The sequence below is a fragment of the Oncorhynchus masou genome, chromosome 15 (genome assembly GCF_036934945.1).
Source record: "Oncorhynchus masou masou isolate Uvic2021 chromosome 15, UVic_Omas_1.1, whole genome shotgun sequence".
Lineage (NCBI taxonomy): Eukaryota > Metazoa > Chordata > Actinopteri > Salmoniformes > Salmonidae > Oncorhynchus > Oncorhynchus masou.
Genome location: NC_088226.1, coordinates 48,071,562 through 48,095,589, shown reverse-complemented (window position 1 = coordinate 48,095,589; position 24,028 = coordinate 48,071,562). Strand labels below are relative to the sequence as shown.

The 24,028-nt window shown below is 44.9% G+C and overlaps 1 protein-coding gene across 3 annotated transcripts; it reads right to left on the bottom strand.

Moving 5' to 3' along the window:
• Positions 1–1,480: 1,480 nt before the first annotated feature.
• jun (Jun proto-oncogene, AP-1 transcription factor subunit) lies at positions 1,481–3,583 on the bottom strand. 3 transcript variants are annotated; one of them, XM_064989505.1, is made up of 2 exons: positions 3,250–3,583; positions 1,481–3,142 (listed from the first exon to the last, which is right to left on the bottom strand). In XM_064989505.1, exon 2 carries the CDS (start codon positions 3,092–3,094, stop codon positions 2,213–2,215), a length of 882 nt encoding a protein of 293 aa, XP_064845577.1. In that variant the 5' UTR covers positions 3,095–3,142; positions 3,250–3,583; the 3' UTR covers positions 1,481–2,212. The 3 variants fall into 3 exon arrangements, with proteins under 3 accessions (XP_064845577.1, XP_064845576.1, XP_064845578.1); XM_064989504.1 differs by having other exon boundaries at positions 1,481–3,191; positions 3,320–3,583; XM_064989506.1 differs by having other exon boundaries at positions 3,320–3,583.
• Positions 3,584–24,028: the final 20,445 nt, after the last annotated feature.

Genomic DNA, 24,028 nt, shown 5'->3' with positions numbered 1-24,028 from the left:
GGAACATATCTTTTAAGTAGCGAACAACTACTTGTTTCTTGGGCATCAGATTATGTTCCTCTATGAGTACCTTTGTAATATAAACGTCATTTTTTTTGTTCTGTATTGTCCTCCTGAACATGGTATTTTTGACCACCAGTAATAAACTAGAGCCTGGCCCCTGGAGAGCTTGAGGTTTCAACTCTGCTCATCTCATGGATAATGTCGCCCTCTAGAGAATATTTCAGAGTCCTACAGGAAATCGGACATTCTGCTGTAGGTACGTTTTCTTTACAGTTTCAGTATTAGCAGGTGCTCATTGGCCGTCATTGACCATATACATCCTAATTTTGACTAGCTGAATAGTTAATCAAATGTTATGATTATGCTCTTAGTTATTACGATGTGATGACTCTGCCCAGTGCCCACACCTCAATATAACATGTCTGGATACAATGTAGCCATAGGCTTTTACTCAAGTTTGATTACATTAGTTACCATGTTTCTTCCTGTTGTTTATTGCTCTTGTGTTGTTTACAGTGATCATGTTTGATGACGGGGGCAACAGGAAGTTAAGTAGACACAATACACAGCTCAGCTGTGCTATGAACCTACTGAACACTTTGGCTGAAATTCATTAAAAAATACATTATAAATAACTTATAAATTATCATGATTGAGTAATTCAATAATAATTTACTTTATAGTTTCCTGAGCCATAGCAGTATGTCAAGCATGCCCTTGAGGCCTGTGAATGTAGGCCACTTTACAACATACAGTACCTGTGTTAGTTTTACCTTGTTAGATGGTGAGACTCAAGTGGACACGAGGCATAGGGTGGAGCATCTAATGTTGCATTATATACACTAAAGGCCTATATCCCTGCTGTACAGGTTGACCCAGACTTCAGAATACTCAAGTGCAAATCCTTACCTTAAAGACTTTCAGCAATTTTTTTTTTTACTGTTGAAAAGCAATATTCCAAGTATACAGTAAAGTACACACAATTAAGAGTAAAAAACATGGTTTGAGCAAAATCGTGTTTTTTTTGACACAACTGCAAACTTCAAGTTGGGCATTCAGTGATTTGGTCTGATGGGAATCTGTGATGTCATCCTCTCCCTTGCTTGAGGAATAATAGAGGAGAAATAGGGAACTAAAGAAAGCCCTCTGCCTACTTGTGCAATGTCTTACCTTCTTGACCACCTACTGAGATGTGCCTTTTGTTAAGTATAATTAGGTGTTGAATGATGTGAAAAGTAGACTGCAGGGCTATTTTAACCATTAGAGGATGACTACACATCTGACCCTGGAACAGCAGTTTCTAAATAGTGCGATGTAGTGAGCAAGAAGGGCCATTGACTCAATCACTAATGAAACTCAATCAATATCCTCAGGATCAAGAAGGCACTCCCTTCAGGTACAGAGAACTGGCTGCTCTCAAGATGTTGGAAGGGTTTTAGTGCACACACACCCACTCACACATGCACGCACAGAGAACACAAGAGGCATTGTATTCAGTTCAGATGGTTTATTACATTTCTTAAATATCAATTTGTTTCTGAAGTGCTCATAAATGAACATAAACTGATACTGTTTTTTTTTTTTTTACAAATAGTAAATGTAAATACTCCAGGTTGATCTTATATACAGATAATAACAATGAACCCCATTAAAAAACATTTGAAAAAAAAACAAGTAACTCTTGAAATGTTTGTTCTAACTCAATATAACTAAGAATAAAAAGTACATTGTAAGTCAGAAGTTGGGCAGCTTTTTGTAATCTGTTTAGAGTACACACCCTCTCCTTTGGCTCCAGGCAGTTTTAAATTCTCTACTGCACTTTGTCTTTCTTCTAATACTGAATTACACAGAAGGTCAATGCGTAAAAGCACAGCTTAGTCAAAGCCAACAAATTTCAAGTCAATTAAAAACACGAACCAAAACATCCATTTGTCCTATTTGTTGCTGTTTTTTTCTCTCTAGTGCACCAGCGATTTTTATCGCGCTCTCTGCTCTGTCCCGAGCCCCAACTACTCCGTGCAACAGTGTCCTGCGAGGCACCTAGTAAGAGGCAACCAGCCCCGGTCCCCTCCCGCCAGTCTTGTGCTGTTACTGTCCCGTTCACCCTGTCACAATGCCACGAAGACACAGCCAGACAGTTAATTATAAACGATTTGTCCTTTTCGTTCAAAATCTTTCTCTCTATTCTTCTCCAAGTGTCCTTTCCTCCTCAGAAGGTCTGGAGCTGCTGCGTAAGCATGAGTTGACAGCCGCTGTTGACATGGTTCATCACCTTCTGTTTGAGCTGGGCGACCTGTTCCCTCAGCATGTTTGCTGTGGAAGCCAGGTCGGAGTTCTGAGTCTTCAGGTTCTTCACCTTGTCCTCCAGCCGGGAGATGCGCTCCAGCTTCCGCTTCCTGCACTTAGAGGCGGCGACGCGGTTCCTCATGCGCTTCCTCTCGGCTTTGATCCTCTCCTGATTCTCCATATCGATGGGGGAGAGAGGGGGGGTCTCCCCAGGCATCTCGGGCACTGTCTGGGGCTCCTCTTTCAGGGCAGTGAGCCTGGGGTGGGGGTGAGACTGCTGCCCATAGACTGGGAGCTGTGGCGGGGCAGAGGGAAAGCTCATAGCTGGGGCTGAGGTGGTGTAACCCAGGGCTGAGTTGGTGGTGATAGCCGGGGTGAACGTGTTCAGGTCTTCGTAGACAGGCGACTCAGAGCGCATGGTCATGTTGTTGTTATAAACACTGCTCCCGGTCAAGGCGGAAACAGGTGGGAGTATAGTTTGGTTGTTGATACTTGTCTGCCCAGCGGATGTGACTGGGACCCCGGGTGCATTGGGCAAGACGTGTTGATGATGGAGCTCCGCCAGTGCTCTAACAAATCCCTCGGCAAAGCCCTCCTGCTCATCGGTTACGTTCCTTGGGCAGAGGAACTGCGTCGGGGTAGGTGTGGTGGTGATCAGGCCGTTGCTAGACTGGATGATGAGCCGCTCCAACTCTGGGGAGGCCAGTTTGAGGAGCTGCACGTCAGGGGAGGTGAGGATGTCGCTGGCTTTAGCCCGGAGGTGAGGTTTGAGTGTGCTGGTTGGGTCGGCCAGGTTCAGTGTCATGCTGCGTTTCAGTGCTTTGGGGTTGTATCCGTAGTCCGGTTTCTCATGCTGGGAGAAAGAGTTGAGCGAGTCATCATAGAAGGTAGTTTCCATCTTTCTAGACATAGAATATAAACCAAAAACTATGTTAGAAAGTTCTCACGTAGACTACTCACACTGACAGAGAAGTATGTTTTTGCCCTCTCTCCTTCTTTCAGTTGTACAACTCGGAGAAAAGTTTCTTACTAGGTCGGGAAATCCTTATAACCTCCGAAGCCGAAACAAGAGTTTCTGGAATAGAAGTGTGCCGCTACCGCGCAAACAAATACAATATTCAGCTGCAGCGCTATTTTCAGAACGATGTATACATTCTTCAAAGTCCTTCTTTCACTTTTGTTCACCGTTGTAAACAGTCTCAGAATGAGACGCTCTAGGTGCTATCACTTGCTACAGCTCCCCTGCTCACAGTACACCACTCTGGCTCTGTGTGTATACTGACTCTTCCAGCGTGGAGGCAAAGCTTATCTGCAGCCACCGTCTCTAAAAATAGACATGATGTCACCTCTGCACTCTCCCATTGGCTGCTGGCGATTTGCAGGGCGTTCTCTAATGTTTCAGATCAGGCGTGTTGCCTAGACGACCACCCAGAAGATTCTCAGTCTCGCGGTGGCTGATGGGATGAGGTAATAGAGTGAGGAGATGAAGCACGGTGCATTGTGGGATGACGTATTGTTTTTGAATATCTGGTTCCCCGCTTAGCACTCCGCTTCAAGACTGTAGTGGCGGGATAGACGACTGTGTACTCTCAATTTTTAGATGCATGTTATTCAATTTAAATGTATATGTCTATGCTGCATTATGTAGCATATTATTCCACAGAAAAGTAACTGCCCATAGGCTATGTTTTGAATTGAGATTCAAATGAATTTCTACTAGACCGACTTCCTCTGCCTCCAGAAATGTTGCATGATCAGCCCAGAGATAATTGGCTACTGTTTTATGATCCATACAAATAATGTGTTTGAAAAATTGTCTAGATGAATGTCATTGTTTGTTTGATTGAATGAATAGCCCAGGGCCGGAACCAGAACTCATCAGTTGGACGGGCATTTGATTTCTATAGGCGGGACGTTTTAATTCACGGGACCTCCTATGTGCAATCATTTTGTTAATGGGTGTTATAAATAAGACCATATGCAGCTCGTGAAAAGCAAGTTTGGGGAAGCTTACAATTTATCCTACCATTTCCACCTATCTGCGTGCCTGTTATGATTATTTCTAGATGCTCATATTCATGGAATAGTTTCATTTCAATAATAAGGCTTTCCTTTCTCAAAAGTATTGTCATGAGCTTAATCATAAAAACCTGAATTGAAATGATACGAATCTTAAAGTTAAAATTCACCTAATGCAAGAAAGTGCACCAGCCTCTGCCATACGGACACATTGATACACCTTGATCCATTGGTGGCTTAAGAAATGAGCGCAATGAACTCCGAGATCGCATATAGGCCAATGCAGCAGTAGGCCTTTAACTTCTAATGTCAACTAAGTAAAATACATAGACCTAAAGCCGGCAAATAAAAATATTATAAAATATCCTGATTTAAAAGGATGGTTCTTTCAATTGCATTAATCTCTCTACAGCGCCTGTCTGCCGCCTGTCTGCCGCCTGTCTGCCTTTTCAATCCGTCTGGACTTGAGCTATCACTTGTGAAGTGCAGCATTGTATCAAGTCAGGCTCACCTGCCCCTCAACTATATTGACAAAACTACTAAATGATGGTTATGAAAAACAATGAAACAATGCATGTGCAAGAGTTGGCGGGAGACAGCTGAGCACATTCCGGAGAGCTGAGTGCAAGCATTCTGGAGAGACGGTCATATCTTCACCCCCCCTATTGTCTCAACATTAATTATACTCAAGACACATTATCTTCACTCATTTTAGACGCATTTCGCTGACAGCCCCGTATCAATAATCAGCTTGGCCTATTGCCACGCGCGCTGCCCAAATTACTTGCTTCCCAAATACGCATAGGCCTATGCATTTGTGATTTGAAACAATCCACAGCTATTTTTTTTAAAGAAGCTAATGACCATCTGTGGCAAAGTCAAGCTCTCTGTTAAAGTATTATTCATTTATTTATACAGGAGTATATATATAATTTTGGCGAAACATAAATTTACTATAGGAAATGCCAGCATCCGTGCAGTGCACCGTGCACGCCAACTTTATTTTGTAATTTGCAAGTGGCTGAAACCAGAGATCTCTATATAATGACGAGATGCTCATGTCTCCGCCCTAACAATGCGAGTCATTGTCCTAAAGGCGGGAATGCTAGCGACAAAACTCAGGTCTGCATATTCTGACCATAGAAACCCAGTGGCCTTATTCAGGACAGATTCTCACAGAGTGAGCCCTCTCGCTTCGCCTCTTCCTCTCTGCTGAAATTTGCGAGTGAAACAGCGCCCCTATGTCTTGCTATATGTAGCCCATGTATCTGATTCTGTCTGACCAGAAAAAGTATGACATGCCATAGTCCTTTTGAGACAGAGGGGCTCTGTTTCGCTCGCTCGGATTCTTTAGTTGAGAATGATGTGTCTTTCTATCCGTGCGCGTCTCGGTCAAATAAATGATCAATATTTCAAGATTACGGTCACAATATTGATACTGTAACTAGATATAGGCGTCACAGACATGATGATTAATTTAATATATTCCATTACAATGGGGGGGATGATTTCCCCAAACCTAATTATAGCTTTAAATAAACATTCCAGCTCAAACTCACCTTAGACTCAACCCTAACCCTTACCTTTACATAAACTGAACCCTTCCTAAACCTGACCTTAACCCTAACTCTCGCATCATCTCAACATCTTGGCTCAACCCTAACCCTAGCCATTACACTAACCCTAACTTCTTGTCCACATCCTGGCTCAACCCTGTTGTGGACAAGAAGCTAGGATTAGAGTTATGACAACAGTTAGGGTTTCAAGGAATTTTCTGACATTGGAATCCTTGGGCGTTTTTTTTTCAGCCCACCTTAATCTGAATGGTGTAAAATAAATACATAAATATATACAGTACCAATCAAAAGTTTGGACACACCTATTCATTCAAGGGTTTTTCTTTATTTGTACTATGTTCTACATTGAATAATAATAGTGAAGACATCAAAACTATGAAATAACATATGGAATCATGCAGTAACCAAAAAAGTGTGAAACAAATAAAAATATATTTTAGATTTGAGATCCTTCAAAGTAGCCACCCTTTGCCTTGATGCCAGCTTTGCACACTCTTGGCATGCTCTCAACCAGCTTAACCTGGAATGATTTTGCAACAGTCTTGAAGGTGTTCCCACATATGCTGAGCACTTGTTGGCTGCTTTTCCTTCACTCTGCGGTCCAACTCATCCCAAACAATCTCATTTGGGTTGAAGTTGTGTGGTTGTGGAGGCCAGGTCATCTGATGCTGCACTCCATCACTCTCATTCTTAGTCAAATATCCCTTACACAGCCTGGAGGTGTGTTGAGTCATTGTCCTGTTGAAATCAAATGATAGTCCCACGCAAACCAGATGGGATGGCGTATCGCTGCAGAACGCTGTGGTAGCCATGCTGGTTAAGTGTGTCTTGAATTCAAAATAAATCATTGACAGTGTCACCAGCAAGCACCCCCACACCATCACACCTCTTCCATGCTTCATGGTGGGAACCACACATGCGGAGATTATTGGTTCACCTACTCTGTGTCTCACAAAAAGACAAAGCAAGTATCTTATTATTGGTGACCTTTAGTATTGGTTTATTTGCAGCAATTCGACCATGAAGGCCTGATCTTCTGTATACCACCCCTACCTTGTCACAACACAACTGATTGGCTTAAATGCATTAAGAATGAAGAAATTCCATAAATTAACTTTTAACAAGGAAAACCTGTTAATTGAAATGCATTCCAGGTGACTACTTCATGAAGCTGGTTGAGAGAATGCCAAGAGTGTGCAAGCTTTTATCAATGAAAAGAGTGGCTACTTTGAAGAATCTCAGATATAAAATGTATTTTGATTTGTTTAACACTTTATTTGTTACTACATGATTCCATATGTGTTACATAATAGTTTTGATGTCTTCGCTATTATTTTACAATGTCGAAAATAGTAAAAATAAAGAAAACCCCTTGAATGAGTAGGTGTGTCCAAACTTTTGACTGGTACTGTGTATACATTAAAACACATTTACGGGATGTAAAAATGCTTTCTATGTAAACTTTAATGATTAATAACAGATATAAATTATGTAAAAAAGATAATAGACCTATATATATTTTTATAATCTTTGAGAACTAAAATAAATTAAAACCCCCACAAAGCTAGACAGTCAGGGAGAATTGAAAATTCCCAAAACAATGAATTTTGCAGTATTGATTTTTTTATAATTTTTTATACTTAAGAACACAGCGTTATCCATGGTAAAATGTATAGAATTGCAGGAAATTAGCTTCAAAACTGCAAGCATTGCTCTCAGCTCCATGGAGAAAATTGTAGAATTGCAGGAAATTGGCATAAAAAGGAAACATTTATCTACACCGACATCTTCTTATTCACCACATCACAAATTAGATGTTTTATCTGTATGTGTAGGTGTGTCTGTCCGAGGAGCCTGAGAGGAATAGTGAATTCACTATTGGGTGTTTATGTATTTGCCCAGGTTGTCACACCCTGACCATAGTTTGCTTTGTATGTTTCTATGTTTTGTTTGGTCAGGGTGTGATATGAGTGGGCATTCTATGTTTCATGTCTAGTTTGTCTAGTTCTATGTTTGGCCTGATATGGTTCTCAATCAGAGGCAGGTGTGAGTCATTGTCTCTGATTGGGAACCATATTTAGGTAGCCTGTTTGGTGTTGGGTTTTGTGGGTCATTGTTCCTGTCTTTGTTGCACCAGCATAGGCTGTTTCGGTTTTTGTGTTACATTTATTGTTTTTTTGTGTTGATTGTGTTTCATCTTCATTAAAGATGTATCAAAATAACCACACCGCTTTTTGGTCTGACTCTCCTTCATCTAAAGAAAACCGTTACACAGGGCAGGCCTATTTAAATCAGGATAGTATACTCAGCAAAAATCACCACTCTTTTCCAGAAGTCCTGGGATCCATGAAAAGATGTAAACCTGCAGATGACATGGTATATATAACATACTGTACAACATATCGCTTTCAATAGGAGAGGCCTGAAGTGGAGATTCAGTTTTTCATTTGTCGTAGGTGTCATAATTCAGTCGAGATACTGAAAATACCCATCAGGTTTGGCAGGATTTGAATGTCAGTTGGCATGCCTCTGTTCCTTCTGATGTACGATATCATGCCCAGGGCCAAACAGAATCTTCAGTGGTAGAATTCCCCTGCAATTAAATGTCATCTACAAAGAGACAACAGAAATACATAGTTTTGTTGATTAATTGTACAGACACTTGGCCAATAAGGAGAATAGAAGCAGGGGAAATGGAGGACCTCAAGAACTGGCATACAGTCTCACCCCCAATCTGATTCACATGGCGTTTCAGGCTGGTGACCAGATACACGCGTGTGCATGCACACAGCACACATTCATTCACCTGTGGAAAATCACCTCCTGTTTGAGGTATAACATAAAATAACTTTTAACAAGGACACACTCCTGATCACACACCGGTACACAGTGGGTGGTGTGTGTGCATGGGCGGTGTGTTTGGTTTGTCATGTAGCCTGTTGTAGGGTGCGGTGGTGGCCTCTTGATGGTGGTCCTCTTGGTGGTCCCCATCCCCCACGTTATATGCCGAGATGGTCAAAACAGGATACCTGGGCAGGGTAGTCTACACAAACACAGACATAGACACCTATTTACCTAGACACCCAGTAAAACACTATGATTATATTTGCCTGTGGTTTTCAAACAATTTTAGCTAAACAGTATGGCCCACCTAAAGCTTTAGGAGTTTTCTTGAGACCCACCAAGTGAACAAGACCAGTTTCTTAGCCAAATAAAGTAGCCAGCCCGAAGGAGTTAGTCATCATAGAGCTGTTCTACCATGGTCATCTAACACCACACGTGTGGTCTGGGTGGTCTTCTCTTCAGTGGTGCCACATGCAGAGGACAGTATTAAAGTTACTGTATGTCTGGGGCATTAGGACATTTGTCTCTGTCTATATTTAGAATTAATTGATAAATTATGAGCAACTTTTGATTTCATTTTCCTGAATTGGGTAACTTTTTTTAAATTCATTTTTTTTTACCCATTTTACAACCAACAGCGCCACTCTTTCAGACCAAATGTTTAAAGTGTATTTTATGATAACTGTAACTCATCCTATGAATATAATACACTCAAATATAGCAATAAAACAAGTCTATCCATAATAATGAAATCCTTTAGAAGGCCCAGTGTCAATGCATTAGACGTGACCCAGAATTTCGATCTCATCGCTGTAACTCCCCAACGAGCTCAGGATGCGAAGGTCAAGTTATGCGTCCCCTGAAACATGACCCGCCAAACCATGCTTCTTAACACTTGCCCGCTTAATCCGAAAGCCAGGTGCACAACTGTGTCGGAGGAAACGCCGTTCAACTGATGACCGAAGTCAATCTGAAAGCACCCGGGCCTGCCACAAGGAGTAGCTAGAGCGCGATGAGCCATATAAAGCCCCCCCAGCCAATTGTGTGCCGCCCTATTGGACTCCCGATCACAGCCGGTTGTGACACAGCCTGGGATAAAACCTGGGTCTGTAGTGACGCCTCAAGCACCTTCGACCGCTGCGCCACTCGAGAGGCCCAATAATAACTACAGTCATTGCCAAAAGTTTTGAGAATGACACAAATATTAATTTCCACAAAGTTTGCTGCTTCAGTGTCTTTAGATATTTTTTTGCCAGATGCTACTATGGAATACTGAAGTATAATTACAAGCATTTCATAACTGTCAAAGGCTTTTATTGACAATTAAATGAAGTTGATGCAAAGAGTCAATATTTGCAGTGTTGACCCTTCTTTTTAAAGTCCTCTGCAATCCACCTTGGCATGCTGTCAATTAACTCCTGGGCCACATCCTGACTGATGGCAGCCCATTCTTGCATAATCAATGCTTGGAGTTTGTCAGAATTTGTGGGTTTTTGTTTGTTCACCTGCCTCTTGAGGATGGACCACAAGTTCTCAATGGGATTAAGGTCTGGGGAGTTTCTTGGCCATGGACCCAAAATATCGATGTTTTGTTCCCCGAGCTACTTAGTTATCACTTTTGCCTTATGGCAAGGTGCTCCATCATGCTGGAAAAGGCATTGTTCGTCACCAAACTGTTCCTGGACGGTTGGGAGAAGTTGCTCTCGGAGGATGTGTTGGTACCATTTATTCGTGGCTGTGTTCTTAGGCAAAATTGTGATTGAGCCCACTCCCTTGGCTGAGGAGCAACCCCACACATGAATGGTCTCAGAATGCTTTACTGTTGGCATGACACAGGACTGATGGTAGCGCTCAGCTTGTCTTTTCCGGACAAGCTTTTTTCCAGATACCCAAACAATCGGAAAGGCGATTCATCAGAGAAAATGACTTTACCCTAGTCCTCAGCAGTCCAATCCCTGTACCTTTTGCAGAATATCAGTCTGTCCCTGACGTTTTTCCTGGAGAGAAGTGGCTTCTTTGCTGCCCTACTTGACACCAGGCCATCCTCCAAAAGTCTTCGCCTCACTGTGCGTGCAGATGCACTCACACCTGCCTGCTGCCATTCCTGAGCAAGCTCAGTACTGGTGGTGCCCCGATCCCGCAGCTGAATCAACTTTAGGAGACGGTCCTGGCACTTGCTGGACTTTCTTGGGCGCCCTGAAGCTTTCTTCACAACAATTGTACCGCTCTCCTTGAAGTTCTTGATGATCCGATAAATGGTTGATTTAGGTGCAATCTTACTGGCAGCAATATCCTTGCCTGTGAAGCCCTTTTTGTGCAAAGAAATGATGACGGCACGTGTTTCCTTGCATGTAACCATGGTTGACAGAGGAAGACAGAGGAAGAACAATGATTCCAAGCACCACTCTCCTTTTGAAGCTTCCAGTCTGTTATTCGTGCTCAATCAGCATGGCAGAGTGATCTCCAGCCTTGTCCTCGTCAACACTCACACCTGTGTTAACGAGAGAATCACTGACATGATGTCAGCTGGTCCTTTTTTGTGGCAGGGTTGAAATGCAGTGGAAATGTTTTTTGGGGATTCAGTTCATTTGCAAGGCAAAGAGGGACTTTCAATTAATTGCAATTTATCTGATCACTCTTCATAACATTCTGGAGTATATGCATATTGCCATCATACAAACTGAGGCAGCAGACGTTGTGAACATTTATATTTGTGTCATTCTCAAAACTTTTGGCCACAACTGTATATTCTATCCAGTAACGTTACTATTATCTCTCCTAAAGTCCCAGTGTACCATTAGCTCTGTGTCAGTGTGTGTGTAATTAGTGGAGTTTAGTCCATTGTCCCCTAACCTCTGGATTGAAATCACTGCTGCTTTAATGGCGAGGGTCAACCACCTCACTGACGTGGCTCACACACACACACACACACACACACACACACACACACACACACACACACACACACACACACACACACACACACACACACACACACACACACACACACACACACACACACACACACACACACCTCTCTCGATGCCTGGGTCACTATTTGCCCCACCATCTTTACAACCTACCGTCTCCAATGCGCCACACCTAAATTAGTTCCCTGGCGCAACATTTAAATCAGTCCCCTAGCGCTAGACCTGGAGAGAATGACCCGGGACGTAAAACACTAACAGACTGACTCTTTACGACTCCTAATGTTGTCTTTATGTATTGAGTGTGTCTGATATACTGTCTGCTTAAAGCACATCCCCTGCAGGGATCGATAAAGTATCATCTTATACTGTTTTTGTCTTTCTTTATGGAGAGAAAGAAGAGGGGAGGAGCTATTGTTGATGGAGTTTGTTTGATTCATGTCCCAACACCTTCCTTCCAAGTCATGTGGTCCTGGCGAGGGTTTAGGGTTAGTGAGATCACAACTAGTTTAAGGCTCCATAAAAGCTCAGATGTAGTGATTTGTGTCGTCATTTTATTTCTCTGTGGCATCAGTTGTGGTTGGTTGTGATAATGGTCCGTCTCATCACTGTGATGGACCTGTTTGATGTCAGCAGTAGTTGACTGGAAGTCAGTGCACTGCTTTCACCCGGTCGCAGTGTTTTTGTTGATGATGAGGATAAACCATGGAGAAAGTCTTTGAGATGTGTGAAAAGTGGGACTGGGCTGGTCTCTCTCTTTCATTTACTCATTCTTTCTCTGTCTCTGTCTTTCTCTCTCATTTATTTCATAACCCTTGCTCCAGGGAAAGTCTAGAGACAAACCCAGTGTTGCTTAGATGCTTGTGTTTGAAATGCTTCAGTGCTTCACTGAAGTTCTCTAAAAAATGTATCTTGTTTCCTTCATTCATCTATTCATGAGTGGTCTTCTTCTGAATTAAAACACAGTAATTAATGATAAGGTGGGCCTTAAGGAGGTCCTCTTGGCAAAGTTCAGACTACCTTCCCATTTTATTTAATGTGTAACAAAACATCCTCATTCATCCATCTGCTATGTCCTTAAAACAAATCCATTCCATTCATAGTTGCTCTGCTTGTGAATTCAATTCCATGAAATAATTATAACATTGTCCGATTTGGCACTCTACACATCCTCAGTCATAAATAACAAGGCATTCTCAGTCAGTCCCTCGTCCTCATAACAGAGACTGGGGACAAGGTGAACAACGGAGACTGGGGGACAAAGTGAGTGCACTCTTAGAAAGAAGGGTTCCAAAAAGGTTATTCGGCTGTCCCCATAGGATAACCCTTTTTATGTTCCAGGTAGAACCCCTTTTGGTTCCAGGTAGAATCCATGTAGGACCCTCTGTGTTAAGGGTTCTACATGGAACTCAAAAGGAATCTAACTGGAAACAAAAAGGGTTCTTCAAAGGGTTCTCCTATGGGGACAGTCGAAGAACCCTTTTAGGTTCTAGATAGCACCTTTACAGTGTGGGATTTATATAGTTTTACGGACACCCATAGTTGAGCTGGCATTAGCCAAACCCAGCAGAGCACCTCTGGCCCAATTAACTCCCTGGCCACAGACACAGGGCCTTCATTTTTTGCCTCAGCATACTACCAGAAGAGCTAAATGCCTTCTATGTTCACCTCAAGGCAAGCAACAATGAACCATGAATGAGAGCACCAGCTGTTCCAGATGACTGCGTGATCTTGCTCTCCATAGCTGATGTAAGTAAGACCTTTAAACAGGATAACATTCGCATGGCGCGGGGCCAGACGGTTAACCAGGACGTGTTCTCAGCTGGCAAGTGTCTTCACTGACATTTTCAACCTTTCCCTGACCTGGTCTGTAATACCAATTTGTTTCAAGCAGACCACCATAGTCCCCATGCCCAAGAACGCCAAGGTAGCCTAAATGACTATCGCCCTGTAGCACTCACATCTATCGCTATGAAATGCTTTGAAAGGCTGTTGATGGCTCAAATCAACACCATCATCCCAGACACCATGGACCCACACTAATTTCCACACCACTCCAAAAGATTCACAGATGCACATTACACTGCCCTCACCGACCAGAAAAAAAATACCTATGTAAGAATAAGGGGTGAAACGGTTCACGAAACTCACGGTTCGGTACAATACGGTACAGTGGTGTCACAGTTCAGTACGGTTTCGATACATCAACAAAATAAATGCCTGAAAAATATGTAATTTGAATTTAGATTTTCCATTTATTATCATAGTAAACATGGGTAGCTTGAATTCCCAGGAGCATATGGAAACAAAGGGTCATCAAAAAATAGCAGTGCCTACCTTATAACATTAAATAAAATAGTCATTTAAAACAGAACTTCAACAAGAGTGCATAGTCTAGCAGCATATATCAACATTAAGTCACATAGCAGTGCCTTAAACAAAATAGGATCACTTGAGACTGGTTACTTTAATTTTCTTTTTTACAAATGATCAGATTTTCAAGTTTTTCTTTAAGAAGATTAGTCTATCCACATTATCTGAAGTGAGCACAGATCGTCTTGCTGTGACAATGCCAGCCGCTGTGGAGAAAACCCTCTCTCGGGACAGAGGTCCCAGGCACAGCCAGGTAGCACCTTGCTAACATGGCACCATGAAGGTTTGTTAACTCTTTGGTCTTCCACCATGTAAGTGGATCAGCATCCAGGGGAATACAGTTCACTTCCCTGTATGAGGTCACCTCCTCCTCTATGTGTCATGTCTTGTTATGTCTGTTCCTGTCCTTTCTCTTCATTCTCTCTCTCTGCTGGTCTTTTTAGGTTACCTTCTCTGTCTCTCATTCCTCAGCTGTTCTACATCTGCCCTAACTAGCTCTTTCACTCTTCCCCACCTGTTCTCTCTTCCCCCTCTGATTAGGTCTCTATTTCTCTCTCTGTTCCTGCTACTTTCAGTGTCTGATTCTTGTTTGTGTTTTTTGATGCCAGAAGCAAGCTGTCGTCTCGTTTGCTTCCACCTTGTCCTGTCCTGTCGGAGTCTGCCTGGCAGGAGCATCCTGCACTATACTAACGTTCTTTTTGTTCCGCTGACAACGTTGGAAGAGGATTTATGCCATTCCTGTATTTTCATTAAAGAACTCTGTTTTCTGTTAAAACCGCTTTTGGGTCTTCACTCAAGCTCATAACAGAAGAATCAGACCAAGAATGGACCCAGCGGCTCCGGACCCTTTTCACTCCGCCGTCGAGATCCAGGGAGCGATGCTAGGCAGACACGAGGAGGAATTGTCTGCTGCTCAACATGCCGTTGAGACCCTGGCCGTCCAAGTCTCCGACCTCACAAGACGGGTTCACCAACTCCACCTCGATCCACCGCCCACTTCCAGGGTTTCCGAGTCTCCGGAGCCCAGGATCAACAACCCGCCGTGTTACTCTGGGGAGCCCACTGAGTGCCGCTCATTCCTCACTCAGTGTGATGTGGTGTTCTCTCTCCAGCCCAACACTTACTCCAGGAGCGCAGCCCGCATCGCCTACGTCATTTCTCTCCTTACCGGACGGGCGCGTGAGTGGGGCACGGCAGTCTGGGAGGCGAGGGCTGAGTGTATTAACCAGTATCAGGACTTTAAGGAGGAGATGATACGGGTTTTTGACCGTTCTGTTTTTGGCGAGGAGGCTTCCAGGGCCCTGTCTTCCCTATGTCAGGGGAATAGATCCATAACGGATTATTCTATTGAGTTTCGCACTCTCGCTGCCTCTAGTGACTGGAACGAGCCGGCTTTGCTCGCTCGTTTTCTGGAGGGTCTCCACGTCGAGGTTAAGGATGAGATCCTCTCCCGGGAGGTTCCTTCCAGTCTGGACTCCTTAATAGCTCTCGCTATTCGCATAGAGCGACGGTTTGATCTTCGTCGCCGAGCTCGTGGAAAGGAGCTCACGTTCTCCGTTGCTCCCCTCTCCACATCACTGCCACCTGCCGCATCACTGCCACCCTCCTCCGCCGGCTCGGATGCTGAGCCTATGCAGCTGGGGGTATTCGCATCTCGGCCAAGGAGAGGGAACGGAGAATCACCAATCGCCTCTGTCTCTACTGCGGCTCCGCTGGTCATTTTGTCACCTCATGTCCAGTAAAAGCCAGAGCTCATCAGTAAGAGGAGGGCTACTGGTGAGCGCAACTACTCAGGCCTCTCCTTCTGGATCACGCACTACCTTTCCGGTCCATCTCCGCTGGCCCGGTTCATCTGCTTCCTGCAGTGCCTTGATAGACTCTGGGGCGGAGGGCTGTTTTATGGACGAGACCTGGGCTCGGGAACATGACATTCCTCTCAGACAGTTAGGGAGCCCAGGGCCTTGTTCGCTTTAGATGGTAGTTCTCTCCCCAAGATTCAGCGTGAGACGCTGCCTTTAACCCTCACTGTCTCTGGTAATCATAGCGAAACCATTTCTTTTTTAATTTTTCGTTCACCTTTTACACCTGTTGTTTTGGGTCATCCCTGGCTAGTGCGCCATAACCCTTCTATTAATTGGTCTAGTAACACTATCCTATCCTGGAATGTTTCTTGTCATGTAACCTGTTTAATGTCTGCTATCCCTCCTGTTTCCTCTGTCTCTTCTTCACAGGAGGAGCCTGGCGATTTGACAGGGGTGCCGGAGGAGTATCACGATCTGCGCACGGTGTTCAGTCGTTCCAAGGCCACTTCTCTCCCTCCACACCGGTCGTATGACTGTAGTATTGATCTCCTTCCGGGAACTACTCCCCCCGGGGTAGATTATACTCTCTGTCGGCTCCCGAACGTAAGGCTCTCGAGGATTATTTGTCGGTTTCGCTCGACGCCGGTACCATAGTCTCCTCCTCCTCCCCCCGCCGGAGCGGGGTTTTTTTTTGTTCAGAAGAAGGACGGGTCCCTGCGCCCATGCGTGGATTATCGAGGGCTGAATGACATAACAGTTAAGAATCGTTATCCGCTTCCTCTTATGTCTTCAGCCTTCGAGATCCTGCAGGGAGCCAGGTTTTTCACCAAATTGGACCTTCGTAACGCCTACCATCTCGTGCGCATCAGGGAGGGGACGAGTGGAAGACGGCGTTTAACACTCCGTTAGGGCACTTTGAATACCGGGTTCTTCCTTTCGGCCTCGTTAACGCTCCAGCTGTCTTTCAGGCACTAGTTAACGACGTCCTGAGAGACATGCTGAACATTTTTGTTTTCGTTTACATGGACGATATCCTGATTTTTTCACCGTCTCTCTCGATTCATGTTCAGCACGTGACGCGTCCTCCAGCGCCTTTTGGAGAACTGTCTTTATGTGAAGGCTGAGAAGTGCATTTTTCATGCCGCCTCTGTCCCTTTTCTCGGTTCCGTTATTTCCGCTGAGGGCATTAAGATGGATCCCGCTAAGGTCCAGGCTGTCATTGATTGGCCCGTTCCTAAGTCACGCGTCGAGCTGCAGCGCTTTCTGGGCTTCGCTAATTTCTACCGTCGTTTCATCCGTAATTTCGGTCAGGTGGCAGCTCCTCTCACAGCCCTTACTTCTGTTAAGACGTGCTTTAAGTGGTCCGTTTCCGCCCAGGGAGCTTTTGATCTTCTTAAGAATCGTTTTACATCCGCACCTATTCTTGTTACACCTGACATCTCTAGACAGTTTGTTGTTGAGGTTGACGCGTCAGAGGTGGGCGTGGGAGCCATTCTTTCTCAGCGCTCTCTCTGACGGCAAGGTCCATCCTTGCGCGTTTTTCTCTCATCGCTTATCGCCGTCAGAACGTAACTATGATGTTGGTAATCGCGAACTGCTCGCCATCCGCTTAGCCCTAGGCGAATGGCGACAGTGGTTGGAGGGGGCGACCGTTCCTTTTGTCGTTTGGACTGACCATAGGAACCTTGAGTACATCCGTTCAGCCAAACGACTTAATGCGCGTCAGGCTCGTTGGGCTCTGTTTTTCGCTCGTTTCGAGTTTGTTATTTCTTATCGTCCGGGCTCAAAAAACACCAAGCCTGATGCTTTATCTCGTCTCTTCAGTTCTTCTGAGGTCTCCACCGACCCCGAGGGGATTCTCCCTGAGGGGCGTGTTGTCGGGTTGACTGTCTGGGAATTGAGAGGCAGGTAAAGTTTCTGGCACTCGCTCACACTCCGTCGCGAGCTTGTCCTAGGAACCTTCTGTTCGTTCCCGTTCCTACTCGTCCGGCCGTTCTTCAGTGGGCCCACTCTGCCAAGTTAGCCGGCCACCCCGGCGTTCGGGGTACGCCGCTTCCATTCGCCAGCGTTTCTGGTGGCCCACTCGGGAACGTGACGCGCGTCGATTTGTCGCCGCTTGTTCGGTCTGCGCGCAGACTAAATCTGGGAACTCTCCTCCTGCCGGCCGTCTCAGACCGCTTCCCATTCCCTCTCGACCGTGGTCTCACATCGCTTTAGATTTTATCACCGGACTGCCTTCATCAGCGGGGAAGACAGTTATTCTTACGGTTGTCGATAGATTCTCTAAGGCGGCTCATTTCATTCCTCTCGATAAGCTCCCTTCTGCTAAGGAGACGGCTCAGATCATTATCGAGAATGTTTTCCGAATTCATGGCCTTCCGTCTGACGTCGTTTCCGACAGAGGTCCGCAGTTCACGTCTCAATTTTGGAGGAGTTTTGCCGTTTGATTGGGGCTTCCGTCAGTCTCTCGTCCGGCTTTCATCCCCAGTCTAACGGTTCCGAACGGGCCAATCAGACTGTTGGTCGCATTTACGCAGTCTTTCTTTTCGTAACCCTGCGTCTTGGTCAGAACAGCTCCCCTGGGCAGAGTACGCCCACAACTCCTTCCCTCGTCTGCTACCGGTCTATCCCCTTTTCAGTGTAGCCTCGGGTACCAGCCTCCGCTGTTCTCATCTCAGCTCGCCGAGTCCTGCGTCCCCTCCGCTCAGGCTTTTGTCCAGCGTTGCGAGCGCACCTGGAAGGGGTCAGGTCGGCACTTTGCCGTAATAGGCGCAGACTGTGAGGGCCGCTAATAAGCGTAGGACCAAGAGTCCTAGATATTGTTGCGGTCAGAGAGTATGGCTCTCCACTCAGAACCTTCCCCTTAAGACAGCTTCTCGCAAGTTGGCCCCGCGGTTCATTGGTCCGTTCCGTATTTCCCAGGTCATTAATCCTGTCGCAGTGCGACTTCTTCTCCCGCGCTATCTTCGTCGCGTTCACCCGGTCTTCCATGTCTCCTGTGTTAAGCCCGTTCTTCGCGCCCCCGCTCGTCCCTCCCCCCATCCTTGTCGAGGGCGCACCCATCTACAGGGTTCGTAAGATTTTGGACATGCGCCCTCGGGGCCGTGGTCATCAGTACCTAGTGGATTGGGAGGGGTACGGTCCTGAGGAGAGGAGTTGGGTTCCCTCTCGGGACGTGCTGGACCGTTCGCTGATCGATGATTTCCTCCGTTGCCGCCAGGTTTCTTCCTCGAGTGCGCCAGGAGGCGCTCGGTGAGTGGGGGGTACTGTCATGTCTTGTTATGTCTGTTCCTGTCCTTTCTCTTCATTTCTCTCTCTGCTGGTCTTTTTAGGTTACCTTCTCTGTCTCTCATTCCTCAGCTGTTCTACATCTGCCCTAACTAGCTCTTTCACTCTTCCCCACCTGTTCTCTTCCCCCTCTGATTAGGTCTCTATTTCTCTCTCTGTTCCTGCTACTTTCAGTGTCTGATTCTTGTTTGTGTTTTTTGATGCCAGAAGCAAGCTGTCGTCTCGTTTGCTTCCACCTTGTCCTGTCCTGTCGGAGTCTGCCTGGCAGGAGCATCCTGCACTATACTAACGTTCTTTTTGTTCCGCTGACAACGTTGGAAGAGGATTTATGCCATTCCTGTATTTTCATTAAAGAACTCTGTTTTCTGTTAAAACCGCTTTTGGGTCTTCACTCAAGCTCATAACACTATGACCTTTGACTTGGTTCCCTCCTCCTGTGAACAACTCCCCAAAAAGCTCAGCCATGGCAGACTTCTTTTCTGGAGGAGAACCCCTGTCTTCTGCCATCTCTGGTGGGTGGTTGGCTCCTGTGGTATCTGTGGCTTGACCCTGCAGAATTCAATTAGATGAAAATTACTATCTCTGAAGTGGCTTTAAAAATATGATTTGTTGTTAGAAATATATATCAAACACTATTATTACAATTACAATTATTACTTTTATAATTAATTGTTAAATCACTAATTAATGATATAATAAATGTCACATTAACAAAATAAACACAATACCTGTTGTATATTGGTGACAATCTCTGCTGTGAGTTCATTGTAGACTCTTAGATGAGCAGCAGCATCCAAATGCAGAACGGACTTGAACCGGGGTTCCAAAGCGGTGCTCTTGTGTAAGAGGTTTTCATTTTTTCCCTCCATTCTCATTACGCAGACATAAGCATAGTTGATACCATCGAGGTGCGGATGTTTACTTTCTACACAAGTACTTTTTTTCCAGTTCTGTCCGATGAACAGTTTGTAGTGGTAAAATAAAAAGGGATACATTTTTAATGCCATTCAGGCAAAATGGATTTCTAAGCATCACTCCAGTCAAAACAGGCTCTGTGAATGTTAGATTCCTTTTTTAACTTGCTATGGGCTCGCGCTAGTGTTCCAGCTTAGACAACGTTCTTTTACTGTTTTTCAGTCTTGGGTGAATTTTGACTAGTTCTATTGTCCAGCCTAGCTGCATACAGCTACGAGACGAAACAACTTTATTTTGAATTTTTAAAAGCAACTTTATTACTGTGTGGATATTTTTCCCACGTTAATTTATACGCCATTGGTTTATGCAATACAATTTTTTTAAATGTATTGCATAAACCATATATACACTGCTCAAAAAAATAAAGGGAACACTTAAACCACACAATGTAACTCCAAGTCAATCACACTTCTGTGAAATCAAACTGTCCACTTAGGAAGCAACACTGATTGACAATAAATTTCACATGCTGTTGTGCAAATGGAATAGACAACAGGTGGAAATTATAGGCAATTAGCAAGACACCCCCAATAAAGGAGTGATTCTGCAGGTGGTGACCAGACCACTTCTCAGTTCCTATGCTTCCTGGCTGATGTTTTGGTCACTTTTGAATGCTGGCGGTGCTTTCACTCTAGTGGTATCATGAGACGGAGTCTACAACCCACACAAGTGGCTCAGGTAGTGCAGCTCATCCAGGATGGCACATAAATGCGAGCTGTGTCAAGAAGGTTTGCTCTGTCTGTCAGCGTAGTGTCCAGAGCATGGAGGCGCTACCAGGAGACAGGCCAGTACATCAGGTGACGTGGAGGAGGCCGTAGGAGGGCAACAACCCAGCCTTTGTGCAAGGAGGAGCAGGAGGAGCACTTCCAGAGCCCTGCAAAATGACTTCCAGCAGGCCACAAATGTGCATGTGTCTGCTCAAACGGTCAGAAACAGACTCTATGAGGGTGTTGTGAGGGCCCGACGTCCACAGGTGGGGGTTTTGCTTACAGCCCAACACCGTGCAGGACGTTTGGCATTTGCCAGAGAACACCAAGATTGGCAAATTCGCCACTGGCGCCCTGTGCTCTTCACAGATGAAAGCAGGTTCACACTGAGCACATGTGACAGACGTGACAGAGTCTGGAGACGCTGTGGAGAACGTTCTGCTGCCTGCAACATCCTCCAGCATGACCGGTTTGGCAGTGGGTCAGTTATGGTGTGGGGTGGCATTTCTTTGTTGGGCCGCACAGCCCTCCATGTGGTCGCCAGAGGTAGCCTGACTGCCATTAGGTACCGAGATGAGATCCTCAGACCCCTTGTGAGACCATACGCTGGTGCGGCTTGCCCTGGGTTCCTCCTAATGCAAGACAATGCTAGACCTCATGTGGCTGGAGTGTGTCAGCAGTTCCTGCAAGAGGAAGGCATTGATGCTATGGATTGGCCCGCCCATTCCCCAGACCTGAATCCAATTGAGCACATCTGGGACATCATGTCTCGCTCCATCCACCAACGCCACGTTGCACCACAGACTGTCCAGGAGTTGGCGGATGCTTTAGTCCAGGTCTGGGAAGAGATCCCTCAGGAGACCATCCTCCACCTCATCAGGAGCATGCCCAGGCGTTGTAGGGAGGTCATACAGGCACGTGGAGGCCACACACACTACTGAGCCTCATTTTGACTTGTTTTATGGACATTACATTAAAGTTGGATCACCCTGTAGTGTGGTTTTCCACTTTAATTTTGAGTGTGACTCCAAATCCAGACCTCCATGGGTTGATAAATTTGATTTCGATTGATAATTTTTGTGTGATTTTGTTGTCAGCACATTCAACTATGTAAAGAAAAAAGTATTTAATAAGAATATTTCATTCATTCAGATCTAGGATGTGTTATTTTAGTGTTCCCTTTATTTTTTGAGCAGTGTATATACTGTGTATATATATATATATATATATATATATATATATTTGGTAACAGGGTCCAAGGTGCACAGTTCGGTACGTACTGGGCCTGTTGATTATGATTAATGTATTGTTCGGTTCGCAGTACGTACCGAACCGTGCACCGTGGACCCTGTTACCAAACGGTTCAATACAAATAAATATACTGTTTCACCCCTAGTAAGAATGCTATTCATTGATTATAGCTCAGCATTCAACACCATAGACCCCTCTAAGCTCATCACTAAGCTCAGGACCCTGGGACTGAACACCTCCCTCTGCAACTGGATCCAACACATCCGACATGCTGACCATCAACACAGGGGCACCTCTGGGTTGTGTGCTTAGTCCCCTCCTGTACTCCCTTTACCCCCACGACTGCGTGGCCGTGCACCACTGAAACACAATCATCAAGTTTGCTGATGACACGACGATAGTAAGAGTGATCACCAATGATGATGAGGAAGCCCAAAAGTGCATAATTTGCCAAATGAAAATCAATCAATCAGTCAATCAAATGTATTTATAAAGTCCTTTTTACATCAGCTGATGTCACAAAGTGCTATAAAGCAACCCATCCTAAAACCCCAAACAGCAAGCAATGCAGATGTAGAAGCATGGTGGCAAAGAAAAACTCCCCAGAAAGGCAGGAACGTAGAAAGAAACCGAGAGAGGAACCAGGCTCTGAGGAGTGGTCAGTCCTCTTCTGACTGTGCCAGAACAGCGACACACAATACAATAGAAAGACTTTAGGCCTATATTTTGAAATGTAAGGCGGGTATGAAATGAATATCTCACTTTGAATACGCAAATACTACCGTATAGGCATTCAGGCATGAAATCATTATGTAGTGGCGATTCCCTATGAACTGCCACTGGCACATGAGAGAGCTGTCCGTAACACATCCACAAAAACAGCTTTCCAAACGTTACTCTTTTGGGGTGAAGTTCCCATTTACTGCGCATATAAAAATGGAAATACAGTGGGGCAAAAAAAGAATTTAGTCAGCCACCAATTGCGCAAGTTCTCCCACTTAAAAAGATGAGAGAGGCCTGTAATTTTCGTCATAGGTAAACTTCAACTATGACAGACAGAATGGAGAAAAAAAATCCAGAAAATCACATTGTAGGATTTTTTATTAATTTATTTGCAAATTATGGTGGAAAATAAGTATTTGGTCACCTACAAACAAGCAAGATTTCTGGCTCTCACAGACCTGTAACTTCTTCTTTAAGAGGCTCCTCTGTCCTCCACTCGTTACCTGTATTAATGGCACCTGTTTGAACTTGTTATCAGTATAAAAGGCACCTGTCCACAACCTCAAACAGTCACACTCCAAACTCCACTATGGCCAAGACCAAAGAGCTGTCAAATGACACCAGAAACAAAATTGTAGACCTGCACCAGGCTGGGAAGACTGAATCTGCAATAGGTAAGCAGCTTGGTTTGAAGAAATCAACTGTGGGAGCAATTATTAGGAAATGGAAGACATACAAGACCACTGATAATCTCTCTCGATCTGGGGCTCCATGCAAGATCTCACCCCATGGGGTCAAAATGATCACAAAAACGGTGAGCAAAAATCCCAGAACCACATGGGGGGACCTAGTGAATGACCTGCAGAGAGCTGGGACCAAAGTGACAAAGCTTACCATCAGCAAGGGCATTGAAGATGAAACGTGGCTGGGTCTTTCAGCATGACAATGATCCCAAACACACCACCCTGGCAACGAAGGAGTGGCTTCGTATGAAGCATTTCAAGGTCCTGGAGTGGCCTAGCCAGTCTCCAGATCTCAACCCCATAGAAAATCTTTGGAGGGAGTTGAAAGTCCGCGTTGCCCAGCAACAGGCCCAAAACATCACTGCTCTAGAGGATATCTGCATGGAGGAATGGGCCAAAATACCAGCAACATTGTGTGAAAACCTTGTGAAGACTTACAGAAAACTTTTGACCTCTGTCATTGCCAACAAAGGGTATATAACAAAGTATTGAGATAAACTTTTGTTATTG